The following is a 20,395-nucleotide window of genomic DNA, read 5'->3' on the forward strand; positions in this document are numbered from 1 at the left end:
AGATTGCCTATTTGATTACTCTATACTTCAATCAACTCATCTTCATCCTCTTCATCGCTACTGTCAGCCGGTCCACTAAAAACAATTCCATTTGCAGCCTTTACAGAGTTTCCATTTGGACCTAACCAACCTTCTTCATCATCGTCGTCCTCGTCAATGTCTATATCTTCAGCTTCCAGGTCTTCGTTCATTTCTATATTCTCTTCTCCTTCACTGTGACCACTTGCAGTTTTCAAATCTTTACTAACTGTTAAGTAAGTCAATAAATGGTCATTTCTTTTACCAACATTTATCACATCTTTAGCTGTCTTATTTAAGAATCGTGACAACAACTTCATGGAAGATTGAAATTCAAATTTATTCAGACTAATGTATCGACCATGCTGTATCAATAAGTTTTTAACCATAATCAAATAGTATTCAATATGCGGAGATTCTTTCTTAGTCAACAATTCACCAATGAAATTTAATACCCTGTTGACGTAAATTACTGGTAAATCTTGACACACTAATTTGATGTCTTGTAATGGAATAGATTCAATAACTCTGTGGATCAAGTAATTTTCATTCAAACGGAATGCCATGACCAATGCAACCAAATATTCTTTCTCCTTAAGGGATTCCAACGTGGCTTCAGGGGTGACATCAACATCCAAGTCAAATGGATCAAAAATAAGCTCTTGATTTATAGAAAATATTAGTAACCCTTCAGTGGAAGCTGCAGCAAATGCAGCTGTTGTAGGAGAAAACTCGACAGCAGTAACTCTGACTTCTGGTCTCGTTCTACGTTCACTAGGATCACCACCACGATGTGAACCAGGCAAACTATTGTCTACTCTATCTTCCAAGTCACTTAATTCACCGGCTCTATCGATTAAATCAGAGTTTGTACCAGCATCGGTAATTTTGCTACTGTTCAAAAACTGTAAAGTACCATCCAATGACATATTTTCCGAAACAATGAATCTCTTTAATAGTACCTCGTTTTCAATATCATACATGCAAATAGAATTGTTGTTACCCGCGGCCAACAAAGTCAATCCATCAAAGGAATAAGCAATGGTACTGAAATATTTCCCCCTGTTTGAATTCTTGGCAATAAATTTGTCTTCCAAGTATCTCCCATTGACAATATCTTTTCGTCCATCAATTAAATGCAATTGCTTAGCATCTTCAATATCAAAAATGGTAACATGGCCATCTAATGTCAGCACTGCCAATTCCTTACAATCGGGTCTCATAGTCAAACATAATGCATCACTTTGAATTTCAATAGGTTCCACAGTTTGATTACGACTGAAAATATTCCAAATTCTAATGGTTTTGTCCCATGATGCTGAAGCCAAAATTGAATTCTCTTTACCAAAAGTCAAACAAGAGATTGGACCTTCATGACCGGTTAATGAGTCTAATAATTGACCTGTTTGTACTGACCAAACATATATTTCAAAAGTATCTTGTGACCCACCAACAATGACTTCACCACTTGGATCAACTGCCAAGCAATTAAATTGAACTCTTGATGTGGCAGTAAAAGTTTTAAAATTCCTGAATCTGATTAAATCCCATGCTCTAATAGTACCATCTAATGAACTTGAAAATAACACTTGACCACGTTTGGCAAATTGAACTTGAGTGACAGCAGATGTATGTTCTGTAAATGTCATTAAACAGAACCCTGATCGAACATCCCAAATTTTAATTTTCCCATCGTCAGACCCAGTCACTAGACGTGACCCATCAGGAGAATAACACAATGTGTTCATGGAATCAAAATGGCCTTGTTGTTTCAATATATATGACTCTGATTGCCATTCATAAACCAACAACTGTCCTAATTTTGCCGATCCAAAGGCTAACCATTCGCCGGTTTTATTGATATTTACAGTATTGACGGCATTTTGACCCATACTTAACAGTTGAATAAGGTTAAAATCTTCAATTTCATAAAGTCTAAATTCACCATTTGTAAATCCTACAACCAACAATTTTGATTGTGGGTGGAAACAAGCACATTTTAATTTCCCATCAGCGTAGAAGAAATTCTTTGCAGTAATTCTCCAACTCATTGGCTTATCAGTTGCATCATCTTCACTATCACTGTCTTCGTTTTCTGGTTTAGGACGTTCAGTATATTCCCATTTAAACAATGCACCATCTTTACTAACAGTATAAATGATTTCTTGATCATGACTGAAAAATGCATTTATCACATAATCACGATGTCCCGAAAAAGTCATTGCAACATCCTTTTCATCACTATTCAACGAAAAAATCTTGGCAGTCATATCTTTACTGGTACTTATAAAAAATCTTGAATCCAATGACCAAGATATATTCAAAACTTCATCGAAATGTCCCAGATAAATTCTGTGTCTAACAAACGGAGCAAATTGTCTATCTTCAGTCAAATCAGGAGTCTTCCATACTTGAATGAATCTATCTATAGCAATGGCAAAATATTTACCACAAGGACTGAATTTAATGTCATTTACTTTAGATTTGAAATTGAAATGATGTAATACAACACGGGATACAAAATTAACAAGAATTGCTCTACCATCTTCATCTATGGAAATCATTAAAGTGTTTTGATTGTTTAAGGCAATACATTGAACATTCTTACGATGTTGGTAATCGAATGTAAATGATTGAGATTTGATTAAATCAAAGCACGAAACTCTATTCCCTACTGGCGATAATAGTTTTGTTCCATCTTGATTGAACACTAAATTTCCCTTTCTATAAACTGTCCCTAATAAATTAGAAAATTTAAAATCTGACTTCATATTAGATTATTAATGTTCTGGCGTGGCGAACTGAATGGAATCTAATGGAAAGAATATTGGTATAGGTGTATTTTTCAAAAAAAAAAAAATATTCCTCATCTCTTCTCAAAGGTTTGAAAAATTGAAACCCACCCAAAATTTGGAAGGGAAAAAAAATTCCCTAAAGAAAACTTTAATCACCAACTTTGATCAATATTAATCAACAACAACAACAATAAGTCATCTCTAATAACAATGTCGACAGGGTTATCAAATCGAGTCATGAACATGAAGTTCATGCAAAAAGCCGAAGACTCAAAACTAGGGAAACAGAAACTAGAGGAACAAAAGAAAATACACGATTTATCAGAATGGGTATTACCCGACCTGGCAAAGCTCTTGAAATTGGCAGCCATGAAACCGAAAATAGACAGAGTAGGGTTTGGAACTATAATGACTAATGGAAATTACAACTATTCATCAACTACAAAACGATCTTGGGGTAGTAATGTTTCCTTTGAAGAAATTAAAGATGATGATTCTAATAATGTTGAAGACAATGACGATGAACCACTAGATTTAAACACAATGTGGAGGAAAAGAAAACTAGAAAGTCCATCCAATTCAAACAAAAAGAAACGATTACTGTAAATGAAGATATTCATATTTCAATTTTTAATTTTCATTTCATTTCATTTTTTCTTTTTCTTTGCATTAGTAGTCTTGGTACTACCATTCGTATTATCATTTGCATCAACAATAAAGTTCCCTTTAATAATTGCTTCCCTTGCAGCAGAATTTATATGTTTGAATCTGTCTGGTCCAAGATGAGTTCCCCCAAACCACCGACTAACCACAACTATAACATTCCATACATCCATCATCTTCAAATAGAATAGAACAAAAAAAAAGTTAGTATAGACAAATTCACTAGAAATTAATAAGAAGTAATAATATTTCATTATTGATACATACTTGTAGCAAATGTAGTAATCTACCTCCAGCGGCAGTTTCTCCATCATCATCACAATCTTGGAATGTAACTCCATTCTCCATTTTTATTCTCCAACTAGATATATTATGAGTCGCCTTGGCTATTTTCTTATCTGTTAATAAATCATCTAAATACTCTTGAGCATCTTGTAGAGTATTCACTTGTCTAACATATGCAATGAATGTAGAACCCCTATCAACTATTGGATCAGACTGAATCCAATCAATTGTTGGATCTTTCAATTCTTGATGCACATCATCATGCTGCTCAATTGGTGTAGCTTGTTTGGATTGTTTCTCATTAGTTGGCGTTACCTCTATCTTTTCAATCACTGGTTCAGGGTGCTCTTCAACGTATTGATCAAAAAACTCCTGTAATTCAGTCAATAATTCAAACAATACAACTTGTTCCGGCACAAACACTTTTTGCAATATTTCATCAACGTGTTTTTCCAAATATGCAATATCAGTAAATGATGACGATTGAGTAGTTTTCTCTACTATAATTTGTAACAATTGAGGGATTTCTTCAGGATATGTCAATGGGAAATTTAATTGGATACTAACTGATTCATGATTTGGTATTTTAAAAGTATATAATTGAGGACCTAAATTGGTTACAGATTCGGGATAAATTGCTTCAATAGCACTTATCTCATCAGTTAATTCTTCAACTGTCATCTGTTGTGTTAGAGATATCTCATAGAATTATGATTAGTGTTGTACAAGATCAGGTCACCTCGAGGAAAAAAAATGGATTTGAAAAATACAGGAAATTAGTCAACAGAAGTTTGATGAGTATATACACCAAGAAGTTTGACTCTTCTCTTGAAATTACAATCATGGCACATCCATACAAGATGGACAGTTTAAATACTGGATAAGAATGTCCCGTTAATCAAATCAAACTGTTCTGCTACTCTTATCATTTCCGAGTTGACACATAAGTTACTTCTACCCCATTCTTACAACTTCTGTACACCAACCACAGAGATCAAACTATTTAATGTTATATACTGACTTAATTATACTCTCATTATACCACTTTACTTACTAATTTGAACTGATATAACATTTACCAATATTGATTTATAGATTCTTTGGTGTTATCTGGTCGTGCAATTTGCTCAATATCAGAATAGAAAAACATCTGAAAAATTCTATTTATTTTACGGAAGCTACAACCATAACCCCATTAGACATGGCATCAGCAGAAGAACTAAAAGACCAAGGTAATAAAGCATTTGCACTGAAGGAATATAAAAAGGCAGCTAAAATATATAGAGATGCTATACAAATAGACACATACAATCCAATATTATATTCAAACCGAGCACAATGTTTTCTTCATTTACAAGATTATGATCGTGCTTACAAAGATTGTGTGAGTGGTATAAATTTGATCAATAGTAGCAACCACAATAAGGGGAGTACTGCAGTATTGGTGAAATTACAATATCGGAAAGGTATGGCTTTAAAAGGTCTACAGAAATGGAATAGTGCAAAAGAAGCCTTTGAAAAAGTATTACAATTAGATCCTTCAAACCAAGCTGCCAAGACAGAACTAAATAAATTACCAATTGAAGATAAAATGGATGTTGATATTAAGATCCCAATTGAAAAAGTTGAAAAATTACCTGAAAAGTTTTCAAAGATGATACAGTCACCTCCTTCAATTGAAAAAAAGCCTGTCAAGGAACCAGAAGTGACAGCAGCAGCAACTAAAGAAATTGAAGATTTGTTTGGTTCTTCCAAGAAACCAGAAATTACCAAAATATCAGAAGTAAGACATAAGCCACACAGTAGCATTAAAGACAATTCAGATTCTACACCTCCTGTAATGCTTCTGCCAATGCATTTCCTTACCACACTCAAACAACTACCAGAGGAACAAAAATTAAACGGGTACAAGTACATTTTAAACATTGATAATCAATCTTATGCAGATATATTTAGTTCAGGAATTGACACTGAATTTTTACAATTCTACTTAGATGCAGCTAGTTATGTTTCAACTAATGACTCATTACCCAATTGGAACCAAGTTGTTTTGAATCATTTAAAACAATTTAGCACTTTTAAAAGATTCGACCTTTCCTTGCTAATGTGCGACGATAAGTCAAAGAAAGCCATTTTGCAAAATATAAAAGACAAATTCCCGAAAGACTTATCAGAATTCCAAAAATACATATCCTAGCTAGTAATGCTTAATTTCTAATTTTTTCTTTAATCCTTTCAGATTTGTAGGAGCATCGTAGGGTTGAAACAATGGATGAAAAAACTCTGGAATATATTCAGAGAATTCGATATCAAAATACTTGGTAGCAATAAGTGGTAAAACGAATATACTGGAAAACAATATTAATCCCAACAAAAAGATGAGCAAGTACAAGTTTGCCTGAAATCTTCTTCTTCGTTTTTGACGTTTGGATAATATTCTAGGACGTATCTGGTTCCCTGGCTTTAGCCAGAATAACATTAAAGTATGCCACTTATCAGCATAGGGGATCAATAATATCGGGATCTGAGCAAACAAAATGATATGAGTTGCAACTAAATCACCAGCAAAATAAGACATCTCGCTCAATTTGCATACAGCTTCTCTCATGGGTTGAGTTATTATATACCAACCTAAACCAGCTGTTGCCCATTTTCCTGACCACCATGAGCGGTTAGACCTATCGTGTCTGAACTCTCTGGAAACTAACAAGATCGTCATCATTTGCAAAAACCAACACTGAATTAAGGCCGATAATGCAAACCCAAGAACTGTAACTGAAAAGTTCCAATTCTGAAATAGCCATAACAACTCAAAGAAAAATACATGATTGGCGACTGCTAGCAAGTGTGCTATTGCTGCAACAAATGAGGGAAATTTCTTACAGAATAATGTGAAAATGGGACCAATTGATATAGACACCACAAAGCAAGCAATCAATATTACGAGGTTTACTCCAATAGGAACAAAGCTTATAATAAGAATTCTCAAGATACTGTTGACTGGATAGGTTCCTCTAGATTCGTTCTGGGAGTTGGTAAATAAATAAGCAAGGCCAACCAAGGTGATTACACACAACTGTAAGAATGATTCTGATATAATGAGTTTGAATCTTGATGGTTTCACTTCACTAACCACTTTAATCTCTTCATTTATGCTGTATCTTTTGCTTTTGACCCCGACAATCCGACTTCGTTTGAGCCTGGTAAAATTTATCCACGAAGAAAGCCTTGGTTTGCTGTTACCCCGGTAAAACCACTGGATACATTCCTTGTAATCGAGAAAAAAGTCATTCCAAGAAAACTGGTTAGGATTATACAAAAAGGGACATATCAAAAGTCCAAGTATTGTAATCCAGAAATACAATAGTTGCAACTTCCACATTGATAGGGAACAGTAAAATATCAATAATCCGCAAATGGATCCATAATACAAACTCTCAACCGCAAATCTGGAATACAATGTGGCAAATGGGACTCTTATAGTTGCAAACCCCCTACCTGTGGCAAGATACCTGGCTCCACCAATTGAAATATCACTGGACAACGAATGGGCATAGATTTTACAAACAAACACTTCAAACAACGGAGAAAACGATGCAAACTGTTTACCCAACCTTGTGATAGCTTTATAAAATCCTCTTTCAGTTAATTCTTGAACAGCCAATGGAACAAAAGAAATAACAAACACAATGAAAATAGAAAATATACATCTCTGCAACCAATGGACAACAGGAATCAAATTGTAACATCCATGTGGCCGTTTGGGATCAGTTATGGGTCTGAATCTGTCATATTCACAAATGGTGCTTTCGCTAGTTAAAGCTGCAAGATTAGCACCAACAAGCAAAAATAAATGAATAGAAAGCATAATAAACAAATTATTCAAATGAAACCCTGAATGTGCATAGTAAAATGACAAGAACCTATCCAATGGAAGTTGTGTACCCATATAGAAATACTCTCTTGAAAGCATTTGCTCACCCATCCCTGCTCCTATCTTTGTAGTGAAATTCAATATTGAGCCAAATCCTAAATCCCTTCCCTTTCCACATTGCATGTATTCGCAATGTTTGATACGGCCGCCTCTCAAAACAACATTCATACCGGCATAAATATCTTCATTCAAATGCAAACCTTTTTGTGCCTTGGAAACACCGCCTCTAGTTGTCATAAAGATTCCATTTAAAAAATCTGGATGGCCATAATGCAATTTACCTCCAATATGGGCCAAAGTTCTGGCAAATAAAGTACCAAAAGTTTGTTCTTTCCCAGCAGCTACATCTCCCAAAATTCCAATATTTTCAGAAAAAATATATTCTCTTGTCCCAATTATGGCAACAGGATAAACCAGCTCTGTGCCTTCCAAATCAGTCGAGTAAGGATCCAAGGGGAAAGTTGCTTCCTCAAATTCTGCCAAAATGCTTCTAATTTTAAGGCATTCTTCCAAATAATTATCTTGGTTAGCATCAACTAGTTGAATATATTCTCCTCTGCAAAATATCAATGAATGGTTTTGGTTATCAGATTTACCATCACCAAGAATTGGGTTCCCAGATAATCTAATACGGTACTTTGGCTCTCTTTCACCATTTTCCAAAATGGCACAACTTCCATCTACTAACGCTGAATAGTAGACAATTTCACCAGAAGCCTCGTCAACTTCTTCATCAAGGTAACATATTTGTAGTTCAGGATAAGCTCGTAACAAGAATTCTGTGTTTTCTTTTTCCTCGGGAGTAAAATACTTTAATCTTTGCATCGACGTGATTATTCTGAATTTACGATGGGCCATTATTGCAGCTTGTTCTAACTTGTCGTTCTCCGTGCCAAATTTAGTCAGGTCTGGATTCTCGACGTCAAACAACAACTTGATAGCACGAGAGTAATTCATGAAACCAGAAATGGTTCTATAAAGTGTTTGGGAGCGAAGTGATGCCCAGATTCGAGTTCGAAGAATGTATTCCGGTGTGGCAACCTTGAATCCGACGGAATAGTACGGTAAATCATCAAGTTTCTCTCTTTTAATTTCAGCAGAAGACGAATCAGTCTCAAATTCTTCCGCTAATAACTTTGTATCTTTTACAAAACAGCTCCATTCCAATGGATGTAACAGCTTTAAATACTCTAGCATCGTAACATGAGAATATTGTTCCTCCTCTCGGATTATCTCCCGTAACGATAATGTTATCTTTTCGCTGTAATGAGGAATTAAAACTGTAAACGACGGCATTAAATGTACTGGACCCACTTCAGGCATAGGTGTTGATAGAGACTGAGCAAAAAAAGTAATCCTTCGCTGTGCTTCTGCTTGATCTTGAAATAATGATGACTTTATCGTTTGATCCTCTTGTGAAACAAAAAAGATTGGTTCTTTCAAAACAGAATCCCCTTCAACTCCGGGGTTATCGATTTGTTTATAGATAAGTTTTTGAACATGTTCCAAAGATATCAAGTGTTCACGATACATGGAAATAATGATAGAATTCCATACTTGCGACACAAGTAACTTTGATTTTATATTTTTGTCTCCAGAAACCGAAATTATTTTAGAAAATATTCTCTTGGGTAACCTTGAAAATATATTTCGCCATGGAGTCCAAATTGAGACGCCAATGTAAAATGAGCGACAAACTGAAAACACAGTATTCCATACAATGTACCACAAGTAGGTGTCTAATATAAATAATACCAAATCAGTAAGATAAATTAACCCTAAAACAATTGTTGGTTGTCTAGTACAAAACCAGTTGCCTAACCATACCTCACCGGCACATCTACTCATTTTCATTATACTCAATTCACGAACTGGGTCTCTCAATGATAGAGTCAAAAAGAAATATGACTCAATGAATTTTGATACAAATATAGCAAACCATAAACCATAAGATGCAACTCTATCACCTTCGGCTAATGAATAGAAATTAGTCACAAACAGACGCTGGGGCAAAAACCTTCTATCGTTAGCTTTAGGTTTTTTGGAAAAAAGCCTCCCCAATGGTACTGTAGACAAATATAAAACCATAATGACAGAAAATGAAAACTGGAAAGCAGAAATAACTAGACCCACTGTGTTCTGAACATTTAATGGGATAAACATAAACAAGTAGACACTTGGGCCCACGTTCAAAATCAACGCCAAAATCAACAAAGCTAATCTTTTACTAACAGGTTGAGCTCCAGTCCATTTTCTTGGAATAAACCGTAACTCGAACAATAAACTGATAATATCAATAACAATGGCAACCACACCTCCAAACGCCAACACTGACAATCTTGCTTGTGTTGTGGGTTGGTTGTCTAACGCCGGTTGATAATTCTTTGTGTATAATGTTGGCGAGTTAAAAGCCGTGTAGTACCAAAACACAGCACTGTGAATTATCCAAACTCTGTGAAAGTTTACCAATACATGAGACCAGCCTCTGTTTTCTTTAAAAGTTTTATAAAAGACACGATTCCATAATACTTGATTTAATTCCTCATACCTTTCTCCTGGTGGAAGACTCATCAATCTAGATTTCTTGTCTGCCAAAACAAGTCTTTCCAAACCTTTGCTGTACCAGAATAATTGGTTCATATCATCATAACCAATCACAGACTCGTGATCTTTATCGCGACGACGGTATTTCCCATCAACAAGAATGTACGATTGGTCTCGGTAAAAGTTGTAGAGGGGAGTGATTATGTGGTCTAAAAAGCTTGGAGTAACAGTTGTAACTGGTGTGTCAGGATCGATGGAAAAATAAAAATCATTACAGCATTTGAAGATAAAACAAATACACTCAGGCATAAATCTGATATTGTTGGCTTCACCCCAAATCAAAAGATATATGGCTAATTGTATAACTGAATCAGTAGGAGATAAAGCTAACATATTTGTAGACCATTGCAGTTCAGCTTGCTCCAATGTTGGAACTGGGTCATTTGACCCCTTGATTTTCCCATTTTTGGCAAGATTGTCAAAACCAACGAAGTCATCAATATCCAACTGGGCTGCAAAATACCATTTTCTAAAATTAGAATTCATGCCACCAATATAATCAGCATGAATAGATCTGAGAGCGTGGGTTGGCCCCAATCTAGATGTTCTTGAATCTAACAACCTCATTAAGTAATCAAACATGTTTCTAGTATTATCAAACTGGAAACCAAATATGGTAGTTAATTGCAAGAAAATAGCTTCAATATCCTCACGTGTGATAGGTACTGCTTCTGGAGGGTTCCAAGTGGGATATGGATCATATTTATTGGAATAGATATCGTAGATCCCATTTTCACCCAATTGCTTTCCCGGTTCGTCGTTGAATTTATCCTCAAAGTCGTCAAAGTTGCCAATCTTTTCAACTTCATGCCATCTACTTGAGTTGACATATGGGGTTCTAAATCCAGTCAGCGGGAATGCTGATGTATAACCTTTGGGATTCCTATCTGTATAGATAAACAAGAAGTTAGTATCTTAGGGAAAGAGTGTTGTCCACTCCTAAATAATTTTATCCATCACGTGTTATCCGTACTAATTGCAGTTGCTGTACGCTTGAGCAACTCAATTGAGTCATCCTTATCAACCTGCAGTGACTGGAGTTTCTTTTTAGGCATCATTTTGCTCAACCTAGAATAAGAAGTGGAGGTGGCAGCACTTTGGGTGGTTGTAAAAAAAAAACAACAAAAAATAAAAATTTGGCGCACTAATTTATAGAAAATAGAAATTGGGGTTTCAACATCCAACACATTTATGTTAACAAAACCAGCCATGATAAACAGTGTGTATTGAGAATTTTCTTTTACAATTAACAAAGGACAATCTTTGACGTGTTTCCTTCTTCTAATACCACTCAATTGATTCCATGCAAAGCAGATTTTCCCCCAGATACTACAGATTGTAAAACACAATTACTAACAAGAAGTGAATTATACTTTGAAATTACAAATAGTATACTCTGTATATAGATACCATATAAACTGAATTGTACATGTATTGAGCACTCTTAGATTTTGTTTTCTTTGACACCATGTTTCCAGATGGCGACGTAAGGAGTAGTACCATCTTCTCTGTAGTTCAACAAGACAACCATAGCATCTGGGTCCATTGATTCACCAGTGTAGAATTCCCAATCTTTGAAAGAACCCAAAACCTTCTTAACGTAAGCGGTAGCACCTTTTTCAAAAGCTTCAACGGAATCTGGGTCGTTTTCAGCCAAGTAAGCCTTAATTCTCTTCATGTAACCTTTGATGTAGGTGGTAAATGATTTTTTGTCAAACATAGTTGGTTGCAATCTGAAAGAATAGACAACATTGTTAACAGTTTCAGCACCATCTTCCAAAGCTTCTTCACCGTCTTCAGCAGATGGATTGGCACCAATATCAATGTCACCGTTACCAACAGTGACCATAGCACAGTCGGCTTCGTAGACGGCACCGTCAACTAATTTGACGTCGTAAGCGTCAGATAATAATTCATCACCGGAAATAACGTCTTCAAAGATAAGCATTGTACCTATAAAATTGGAATTGATGTTAGAAGGGAGATGGGAAAGTTTTTGTATTTTTTTTTTTTGAAAAATTTTTTTTTTTCTTCCCTAGTTTATTTGCTGTTCGAAATTTGATGAGGTTAAATGATTTTTTTTAGTTCACGTGCGCCAACCAATAGACTTCCCAAATAGGAAGTGCACTACAATGGCTCTGTTGATTAATTGGTTTTACTAATCAAGCAATTATGTAAGTTGTATTTACAAGTTCAATGTATAGTGGGTTGCAAAATCTATTATAAAAGATAAATACATTCGCAAAAGACAAAGCTGGGCAGTCTCATTTTGGCTTACCTGTATTAATTCTGCTTACCATTTAAGTCGTTCTATAAGATTGTTCCAAAAGCCATGATCGTAAATATTAACCAAGTCATCCTCTACTGACTGAATCAATTGAAGTTTAAAGTTTTTCACATTGCTATTATAAATTAAAATTCTCTCATCTTTTAAGCTAATGTATACCGCATTTCCATCTAAGATTGCCCGTTCAACATAATTTTCATTGGCAATTGATGGTTCTATTTGGTAAAGCACACCTAATCCGACCAAATGGTCAATTTCAGACCATTTATCCAATTCATTAGTCGTGACACCAAGATAAATATACCTTAAATGCAAAAAAGTGAATAGTGTTGTTATCACAATAAATATGGAGCACAAGATCAAGAAAATCCCAGTGACTTTATTTGCATTGTTCGTTGATGTTATTTTCCGCCAAGATACAGGAGTCAATGCCCAATAGCATAACCATCCACCGTATCCTAACATGTTGATGTTGGAAATCAAAAACAACATGAACCATTTGTAGTTATAATAGCCAACACAATTATTTATCCATACACAATGATGATCATATAACAAAAAACATTGGTTGCAAACTGAACAATGCTTTGAGCGTGCTGGTTTGGCTATGTGACATGTTGAACAAGTTTTCCCATCGAAAAATATCAATTGATTGGGGGTATATGGATACAGTTTCAAATTGATTGTTGTTATTCTCCCTGGATCACTGAATGCAGCTAGTATAGTTGAAGCATATATTAAAACCATGGAGAAATATATTGTGAAAAGTCGAAAGAGGCCCGGACTAGATAACATGGGCAAAGTGTGGGTTAAAAACTGTTGAAAGCATACTGTTACGACCATAACATATCCAACTGGCACTAGCCAGTTTAAAATTTTCAATAGTTGACCATTTAGTTTCTCATCCAACCAGTGATAGAATTGAAATATATCTCGAGATATTGATAATAAACTATTTCGTAGTTTTTGTATTGGAGTATTTCGAAAACTGGGTGAATCACCAAATAATAGTAGGAATGTCGCCAATGAAGAAATTATTGTCAAACAGACAATTAATGTAAAAAGCATCTAGTGGAAGTACAACGATTGTTGTTATAGTTGTGTTTGTTGGAATCTGTATCTTTGCATTCTTGTGAAGACGAACACCATGGAAAAAAAAAATGTATTGGATTACGTGCCCTGTAGTAAAACGCCAATTAATTTAGACACTAAAAAAACAACAAATACAACACAATAGATTTTCAGAAATCCCTTTATTTGACACTAGTTATACGCCCATAGTGCTACCCCCACCTATTATTCTCAACCTGTTAGTTACATCATGTCAACATTTATCACGACACTAGATGAAGAAATAAATTACATTCAGGATTTACTTCAATCTATTCCATTTAGTTCAGACAGAACAACACACTTTTTAAAAGTGTACAAAATTTCTCATCAAGAATTGATGAAGTTGAATGAACAACCACTTAAATTCCCTGTAGATGCTAATAAGTTGTTAAAGTTGGGTATCTCCTTGGGGAATTTGATTAGAACTTTACAAATAGATGAGGAAAGTTATCAGCAACAACATAATCAACAACGCCAGTTTTTACAGAATTTAAATAATGCTAAAAACAGTGGTATCAACAGTGGGAATAACAGTAATAATGGAACCAGGGTTTCATCGACAGTTTCTGACCCATTTAGAGATTCGACAATATTACAACCACCTCCACTTAAACATATCATCAATTCAAATAATAGTTCCAACACCAATTTCTTGTCACCTAATGTATCACAACCACCTTATCAAATTAGATTTATCAAGAATTTGGTGAATATTTTGAAAAACTTTGATATTGGTCCGAGAAATGATTTTGTTCAATCAAGTGCTACATTGAATCAATCGGGGAATAATAATGGAACCACAAATAGAGATAGTGTAAGTTCCAATCAATCTATATTCTATACCCCACAAAGAGTCATGTCTAATGGGAGTAACACATCATCAGCTAATATGTCACCGATTAAATTGAATTCAAAGCAATTACTCATTGAAAAATTGGAGATTAATATCAATTTAGATAATTTGTTCATTTATAAAATCACATTGAAATTGATTTTGGAAATCTTTCACATTTTGAAACAAAACCTTATCAATACCACCAGTAAATTGAATGATCCATCATTTGCCATGACTCCAACAAAATACGATTTTGATGAAAGCTCATCGATTTTCTCACTGAATTCTTCAACTTCTCAAGACTCAAGCTTAACTAATGATGAATACTATAAACTTTTATCAGTCGCTATACTGAGAATAAGTCACGGTATCGTGCAACCTTTTGTTATTTTGATATACAGAGAATTTGCAGAAACTAAAATAAGCGATGATTTCACACAATTGATCAACAGTTTATAAAAGGATTAATGACTGGTTAAATTGGATCGGTCTTGATCTTTTTAGGGTACTACTTTTCTATGGTTATATATATATATATATTTTTTAATTCTTTATTTTTATTTACTAATATACATTTATGCATATATATAAATATATTTCAAACCAATAATACTATTTGCCACTTTTTTGACAATTGCATTTCTCGTGAGTTTGATCCTTTCTCTGTTGGTGAAAATTGAGTTTAAATGAAAGGCTTGTGCCAGTTCAAAACTTTCAATTCACACAAACCACCAATTTGCAACTTTTCTCCATATTATTTTACTAAATCGTCTTCCTAATAGTTTACCAATTAAGGGGAATATCACAATACTGAATAACATTGTCAATTGTTTCATACTTTCTTCCCAATGTTCTTGTGCTGATAATGCATATTCAGAATCTTCATCTGATGTATAATCGGAATATTCATCATCGTATTCCTCATGGGAAGATGTCATTGATTCTTCTGTTAGGTCGTTATATTGTTGTAGTTGGGACATGATTTAGCTAGAGGGGGGGGGGAAGGAGACAATTCTTAATTTCACCTGAGAACAATATTGATCAATGTTGTTAGTGTTAATTTTTTTTTCTTGTGTTCTCCTGGTTGGTTTGTTTCCTCTCCTTTTGTCGTATTTCGCATTCAGTTATAATGGTTGTTTTGTCTTGATTCTGTTCTACATGTATTTCATCAAAACCTTTAAACCGTTCAAAACACTCCTTTCCCACTAGTAAGTAGTGGCTATAGCAATTGAGCTCAATTTATTTCTCCATATAATAAATGAATTGTTCAGTTTCGAGGTTGTTACAGATTCCTGACTATAAAACAACTTTAGTCGCCTTGTAAGTAGAACGAAAAAAAAAAAACGGTTCTCCATCGCGCGAAATTTCTGGCGACAAAATTTTTTTTTTTTTTCACTCTCACCCAATCTCTACTATAATTAATGAGAAGACTGTTGTTAGTTCTTTTTTTTTTCACTTCTTTTAATCAATGATTAAAAGATTGGTGAAATTGTTATCTAAAATGTCAATTCCTCCATCTTCAACATCAGCAATGGAAACAACCACGACAAACATAGTTCAACCAAACTCAACTATTTCTCAAGAATTCAATACTGTTCAAGAAGGGAAAGCCACGATATTGACTCCTAAACAAGATGAAGTATTCTATAATCCTATTCAACAATTTAATCGAGATTTATCCATCATGGCGATTAAAGCATATGATGAAATACGACACGAAAAGATACAAGCAATAAAGAAAAAGAGTAAGAACAAAAGGACTAAATTGAATGGATTGAAAATTTTGGAAAGTTTAGCGGCATCGGGTTTGAGATCATGTAGATATGGATTGGAAATTCCTGAAGCAGGGAAAATAGTTGCTAATGATATGTTGGCCGAAGCAGTTAAATCTATCAATAAGAATGTTGAATATAATAAACTAACGGACAAAGTAGTTGCCAATCAAGGTGATGCGATAAAATTCATGGGTTCTACTGATGAAAAATTTCATATTGTTGATTTAGATCCATATGGTACTGCTGCACCATTTATTGATAGTGCAATTCAATGTTTAGAAGATGATGGGATGTTATTAGTGACTTGTACTGATGCTGGAGTATTAGCTGGAAGTGGGTATCCAGAAAAATGTTTTGCATTATATGGAGGGAATAATTTTGGTAATGCATATGTTAATGGAGAATCAAACCATGAAGTTGGAATTCGATTGATTCTTAATTTAATTGCCAGTACTGCTGCCAAGTATAAAAAGACTATTGAACCGATGTTGAGTTTATCTATTGATTATTATTTCCGTGTTTTCGTGAAAGTGAAAACTAGTCCCATAAATGTTAAAAATCATGCTAGTGAAACAATGTTAACTTATGGATGTAATGGTTGTGGACATAAAATTGTGCAACCTTTAGGAATGAAAAACAATACCAAATTCCAATATCCAAAATTACAAGGTCCAATATCTTCCAATTGTCAATATTGTGGTACATCATATAATGTTGCCGGACCTATGTACGCTGGCAATTTGCATAATCGTGAATTTATAGACAAAGTATTGAAAATTAATGAATCGAGTGATAAAGAAATCTATGTAACCAATGAAAGAATCAAAGGAATGTTGACTTTGGCGTCTAATGAACTTGATGATGCACCATTTTTCTTTAATCTTAATCAATTGTGTTCTATTTTCAAATCTCCACCAATATCAATTGAACAATATACGAAAGCAGTGGGTAATTTGGGTTATAAAGTAAGTTTAACTCATGCTAAAAAGAATTGCGTGAAAACCAATTTACCATGGAATTTGAATTTATTAATTAATCGAGCATGGCAAATTGATCAAAATGAGAAATATGTCAAAGAGATGGAATCGAAAAATGTTGATGAATTGAATGAAAAAATTAAAGAGAAATTGATTAAATTGAAAGATAATATTGGTATTAATCCAAGTTTGGCAGAAAGTTCTCCTGGTTGGAAAATTTTGAATTATTTTAAGACTAATATGAATGAAGAAGAGAAATCTGTTTCTATTGATTTTGAAACAGGTAATGAAGAGTTTGAAAAGATTGCGAAATTAAGAAAAGTCAAGATGGTGAGATATCAAGAAAACCCAAGAAAAAACTGGGGACCAATGGCCAGACCAAAATAGATCAGTTAATATACTGTAGTATTTGATAAGCAAATAAAATCATGTGTAATACTTAGAGTAAATAGTGTAAGAATATAGCCTTAACTTTCTACTTTAGAAGCTGTCATGTTGGTTATCTGCGAAGATAAAAAATTATACTATAGATTGGTTTATTTTCATATCATCAAGTTTTCCTTTGAAATTGTTGCAAAACTCCAAAAAAAAAACTTCTTCCTTCAAAAGCTATACAAATCTCGTGTGATTTCACAATCAACAATAACAAAAGATAACAATTTTCAACCATGACTACCAAAACACAACCTATCCCTAAAAGCTTGTGATTTTTTTTTTTTTTTTTCACATACAATGCCTGAATTTACACTTTCCGGTATCTACTGGCAACTCTAATATAAAACAATGCAACATAAAAAGTCTGTTAACACAATTCAGTAATGATCATTCGTCAAAATCATAGCGGATAAGTGCAATAACCACGGAAATATCTATCACAACTTTCACATAATACAATATGGGTTGCAAATGATGTAAACGCAAATGTTGACGAAGATGTATTGCTCTGCTCGAAATAGTGTCAAAAAACTCCTTACTAATAATCTGCACTCTTACGTAAGGGCGTGCATTATGATAAAAAATGAAAATAGATTTATCCAGTATTACACGACTAAGATATATTTTTTGATAAAGGCGCACGCACGCACGCAGAATAATATGGAAGCTGGTGGAAATTAGACATGCACGTGTTCATGCAGATCCTTGGCAAAAAAAAAATAAAAGAGATAACCAGACTCCTAATCAAACAGAAACTTTGAAAAAGAATTGGAAGCAAATGTAACCAAGAAATTAGCGATAACAGATTGCCCCTTTTTTTTCCTTCTTCTTCTTCTTCTCCTTAATACAGAGACATTGAACTGATGAGTCACAAGAATGTTATCTTCTTTAAAGTTGTCTTCAAAAGTTAATAATAAAGTAACAATAGTAGTAATCTTGTCTCGTGTAGAATAAAAACTAACTACAGCGCCAAATAATAATTATTATTATCGTTATATTTATAATTTGTGGTGCGGCGATACACGTCTAATAAAATTTCTCTGGCTCCTCCCCTTCCCCCTCTCCCCTTCGACACGAAATATTCATCCATCCTTTATTATCAACACACTTTTTAACTCCTTTTTCCAACCAAGAAAAAAAAAAGAAGATAAAAATAAGATTTTTCGTCTTTATTTGATGCACCACTTTCCTAATTGAGGTTAATTCAAAGATTAGGGATATTATATATTAAGCCGGGAACAGGTTCTTCTTTTTATCCCCCCCTCCAAGCAATCGTAATTTTTCTCCAACTTCTATTTCATTGGTTGCTGAATTAATTTATTTTACATTTACCAGACGAGCATTATCTTTTTCATTTTCGTAATAGTAGAGATAAAAAAAACGAGAAACGAAACGAAAACAGCAGATAGAGATACACCAAAGAAGAGGCTTGTGATATCGAAATTATTCATTCCATGTAGTGTCTTTACGTTTCATAAATTTAAACTGAAAATAGAAAAAGAGGGCGTAGAGTGACTAAAAATGACAATATAATTTAGTTCCAGAATAAATTTAAAATAGATTTTGGTGTAGATAAGGAAAGACGTATAGTTGCTATTTTTGAATCAATCAATCAACTAACCCAACTAACCAACTAACCAAACAGATTCCTTTCATATATCCAAGGAACAAGAAAAAAAAGCAAAGAGTTGCTAAAATCCATTGCTTGATTGCTTGCTTGCTTGCGATCCACAATTTCTACCTTTTTAACTACAGTATATTTTAAACCACACCCTGGACTTTTCTTCTTCCTCCTCCCCCCCCCAAATATCAAAAAAAACATGTATTTAAATTAACTGCATTAGATACAAAAAAAATAGGGGGTCAATTTTTTTTATCAAATATCCAATCCCCCAAAGCAAGTAATCAAATAACCAAAAATGTCGTTTTCCCTGCCTACAAAAAAGGAGGCACAAATAAATAAATTATAAAATCATGACGATGATGATGTAAGATCTACACGACCAATTCTTTTATCTCTCACCAGCTAAAAAAAAAGAGAGAGAAGGAGGTTTTTGCCGTTTCAGTTTAAATTTCAATATTGTGGTGGGTTTTTGTTGTTGTTGTTGCTGCGCCTAAATTACATCTATTTTTTTTTTTTTTTTTTTTTCAAATTCCAACTGACGAGAATGAGAAAGGATTATACTTACATCAACATCAACAACAAGAACAATGATTACAAAATACAAAAGCCTCTAGTAACAAAAAATTTCTACAGTATAAATATGACCCAATTCGCCCCCCTCTTGTTTCTCTTATTGAATTATTTTAGTTTTTTCTTTTCTTTTCTTTTTCTTTCTTCTTTTTTTCCTTTATAATTCCTTATCAAATTACCAAATAATCATATATATCAAAAATGCAATTCAAAAACATCATCGTTGCCGTTACTGCTGCTGTCTCCGTTGTCTCCGCTGCCAACAACTCCAGTTCTAGTGCTGGTTCTGGTGCTAATGCCGTCCAATTAGGTGTTGCTGGTACTGTCGGTGCCGTTGCTGCCGGTGCCGTTGCTTTATTGATCTAATTTTAATTTAACTTTTAAATTAATTGTGTGTTTATAATCCAAAGATTTTAAAATGATAACATAAAAAAATGGAGGGAGGGAGGAACATCTTTTATTCTTTTCAATCAAAACGAT

At 34.0% G+C, this 20,395-nt stretch overlaps 12 protein-coding genes across 12 annotated transcripts; 5 read left to right on the forward strand and 7 right to left on the reverse strand. All coding sequences in view use genetic code 12, as the record gives it.

Moving 5' to 3' along the window:
• Positions 1-20: 20 nt before the first annotated feature.
• Positions 21-2,789, reverse strand: PWP2 (snoRNA-binding rRNA-processing protein; the record flags this gene model as incomplete). The annotated part of the gene is made up of 1 exon (XM_712873.1): positions 21-2,789. One exon carries the CDS (start codon positions 2,787-2,789, stop codon positions 21-23), a length of 2,769 nt encoding a protein of 922 aa, XP_717966.1.
• Positions 2,790-3,023: 234 nt separating this feature from the next.
• On the forward strand, positions 3,024-3,419 carry CAALFM_CR00810WA (uncharacterized protein; the record flags this gene model as incomplete). The annotated part of the gene is made up of 1 exon (XM_712872.1): positions 3,024-3,419. One exon carries the CDS (start codon positions 3,024-3,026, stop codon positions 3,417-3,419), a length of 396 nt encoding a protein of 131 aa, XP_717965.1.
• Positions 3,420-3,460: 41 nt separating this feature from the next.
• CAALFM_CR00820CA (uncharacterized protein) lies at positions 3,461-4,442 on the reverse strand (the record flags this gene model as incomplete). The annotated part of the gene is made up of 2 exons (XM_019475504.1): positions 3,461-3,652; positions 3,744-4,442. The coding sequence occupies 2 exons, from the start codon at positions 4,440-4,442 to the stop codon at positions 3,461-3,463; spliced, it is 891 nt and encodes a 296-aa protein (XP_019331049.1).
• Positions 4,443-4,962: 520 nt separating this feature from the next.
• On the forward strand, positions 4,963-5,958 carry CAALFM_CR00830WA (uncharacterized protein; the record flags this gene model as incomplete). Its single annotated transcript, XM_712869.1, has 1 exon — positions 4,963-5,958. The coding sequence occupies one exon, from the start codon at positions 4,963-4,965 to the stop codon at positions 5,956-5,958; it is 996 nt and encodes a 331-aa protein (XP_717962.1).
• On the reverse strand, positions 5,133-5,687 carry CAALFM_CR00840CA (uncharacterized protein; the record flags this gene model as incomplete). The annotated part of the gene is made up of 1 exon (XM_712868.1): positions 5,133-5,687. One exon carries the CDS (start codon positions 5,685-5,687, stop codon positions 5,133-5,135), a length of 555 nt encoding a protein of 184 aa, XP_717961.1.
• Positions 5,959-10,881, reverse strand: GSL2 (Gsl2p; the record flags this gene model as incomplete). The annotated part of the gene is made up of 1 exon (XM_712867.2): positions 5,959-10,881. The coding sequence occupies one exon, from the start codon at positions 10,879-10,881 to the stop codon at positions 5,959-5,961; it is 4,923 nt and encodes a 1,640-aa protein (XP_717960.2).
• Positions 10,882-11,743: 862 nt separating this feature from the next.
• TMA19 (Tma19p) lies at positions 11,744-12,247 on the reverse strand (the record flags this gene model as incomplete). Its single annotated transcript, XM_712865.1, has 1 exon — positions 11,744-12,247. The coding sequence occupies one exon, from the start codon at positions 12,245-12,247 to the stop codon at positions 11,744-11,746; it is 504 nt and encodes a 167-aa protein (XP_717958.1).
• A 345-nt stretch (positions 12,248-12,592) lies between these two features.
• On the reverse strand, positions 12,593-13,654 carry CAALFM_CR00870CA (palmitoyltransferase; the record flags this gene model as incomplete). The annotated part of the gene is made up of 1 exon (XM_712864.1): positions 12,593-13,654. One exon carries the CDS (start codon positions 13,652-13,654, stop codon positions 12,593-12,595), a length of 1,062 nt encoding a protein of 353 aa, XP_717957.1.
• Positions 13,655-13,907: 253 nt separating this feature from the next.
• On the forward strand, positions 13,908-14,993 carry CAALFM_CR00880WA (uncharacterized protein; the record flags this gene model as incomplete). The annotated part of the gene is made up of 1 exon (XM_712863.1): positions 13,908-14,993. The coding sequence occupies one exon, from the start codon at positions 13,908-13,910 to the stop codon at positions 14,991-14,993; it is 1,086 nt and encodes a 361-aa protein (XP_717956.1).
• Positions 14,994-15,253: 260 nt separating this feature from the next.
• On the reverse strand, positions 15,254-15,514 carry CAALFM_CR00890CA (uncharacterized protein; the record flags this gene model as incomplete). The annotated part of the gene is made up of 1 exon (XM_019475505.1): positions 15,254-15,514. The coding sequence occupies one exon, from the start codon at positions 15,512-15,514 to the stop codon at positions 15,254-15,256; it is 261 nt and encodes an 86-aa protein (XP_019331050.1).
• A 488-nt stretch (positions 15,515-16,002) lies between these two features.
• Positions 16,003-17,673, forward strand: TRM1 (tRNA (guanine26-N2)-dimethyltransferase; the record flags this gene model as incomplete). Its single annotated transcript, XM_712862.1, has 1 exon — positions 16,003-17,673. One exon carries the CDS (start codon positions 16,003-16,005, stop codon positions 17,671-17,673), a length of 1,671 nt encoding a protein of 556 aa, XP_717955.1.
• Positions 17,674-20,116: 2,443 nt separating this feature from the next.
• On the forward strand, positions 20,117-20,281 carry CAALFM_CR00910WA (uncharacterized protein; the record flags this gene model as incomplete). The annotated part of the gene is made up of 1 exon (XM_019475506.1): positions 20,117-20,281. One exon carries the CDS (start codon positions 20,117-20,119, stop codon positions 20,279-20,281), a length of 165 nt encoding a protein of 54 aa, XP_019331051.1.
• Between the last annotated feature and the right edge of the window lie 114 nt (positions 20,282-20,395).

This window comes from Candida albicans, chromosome R (assembly GCF_000182965.3).
Source record: "Candida albicans SC5314 chromosome R, complete sequence".
NCBI classification, from domain to species: domain Eukaryota; kingdom Fungi; phylum Ascomycota; class Pichiomycetes; order Serinales; family Debaryomycetaceae; genus Candida; species Candida albicans.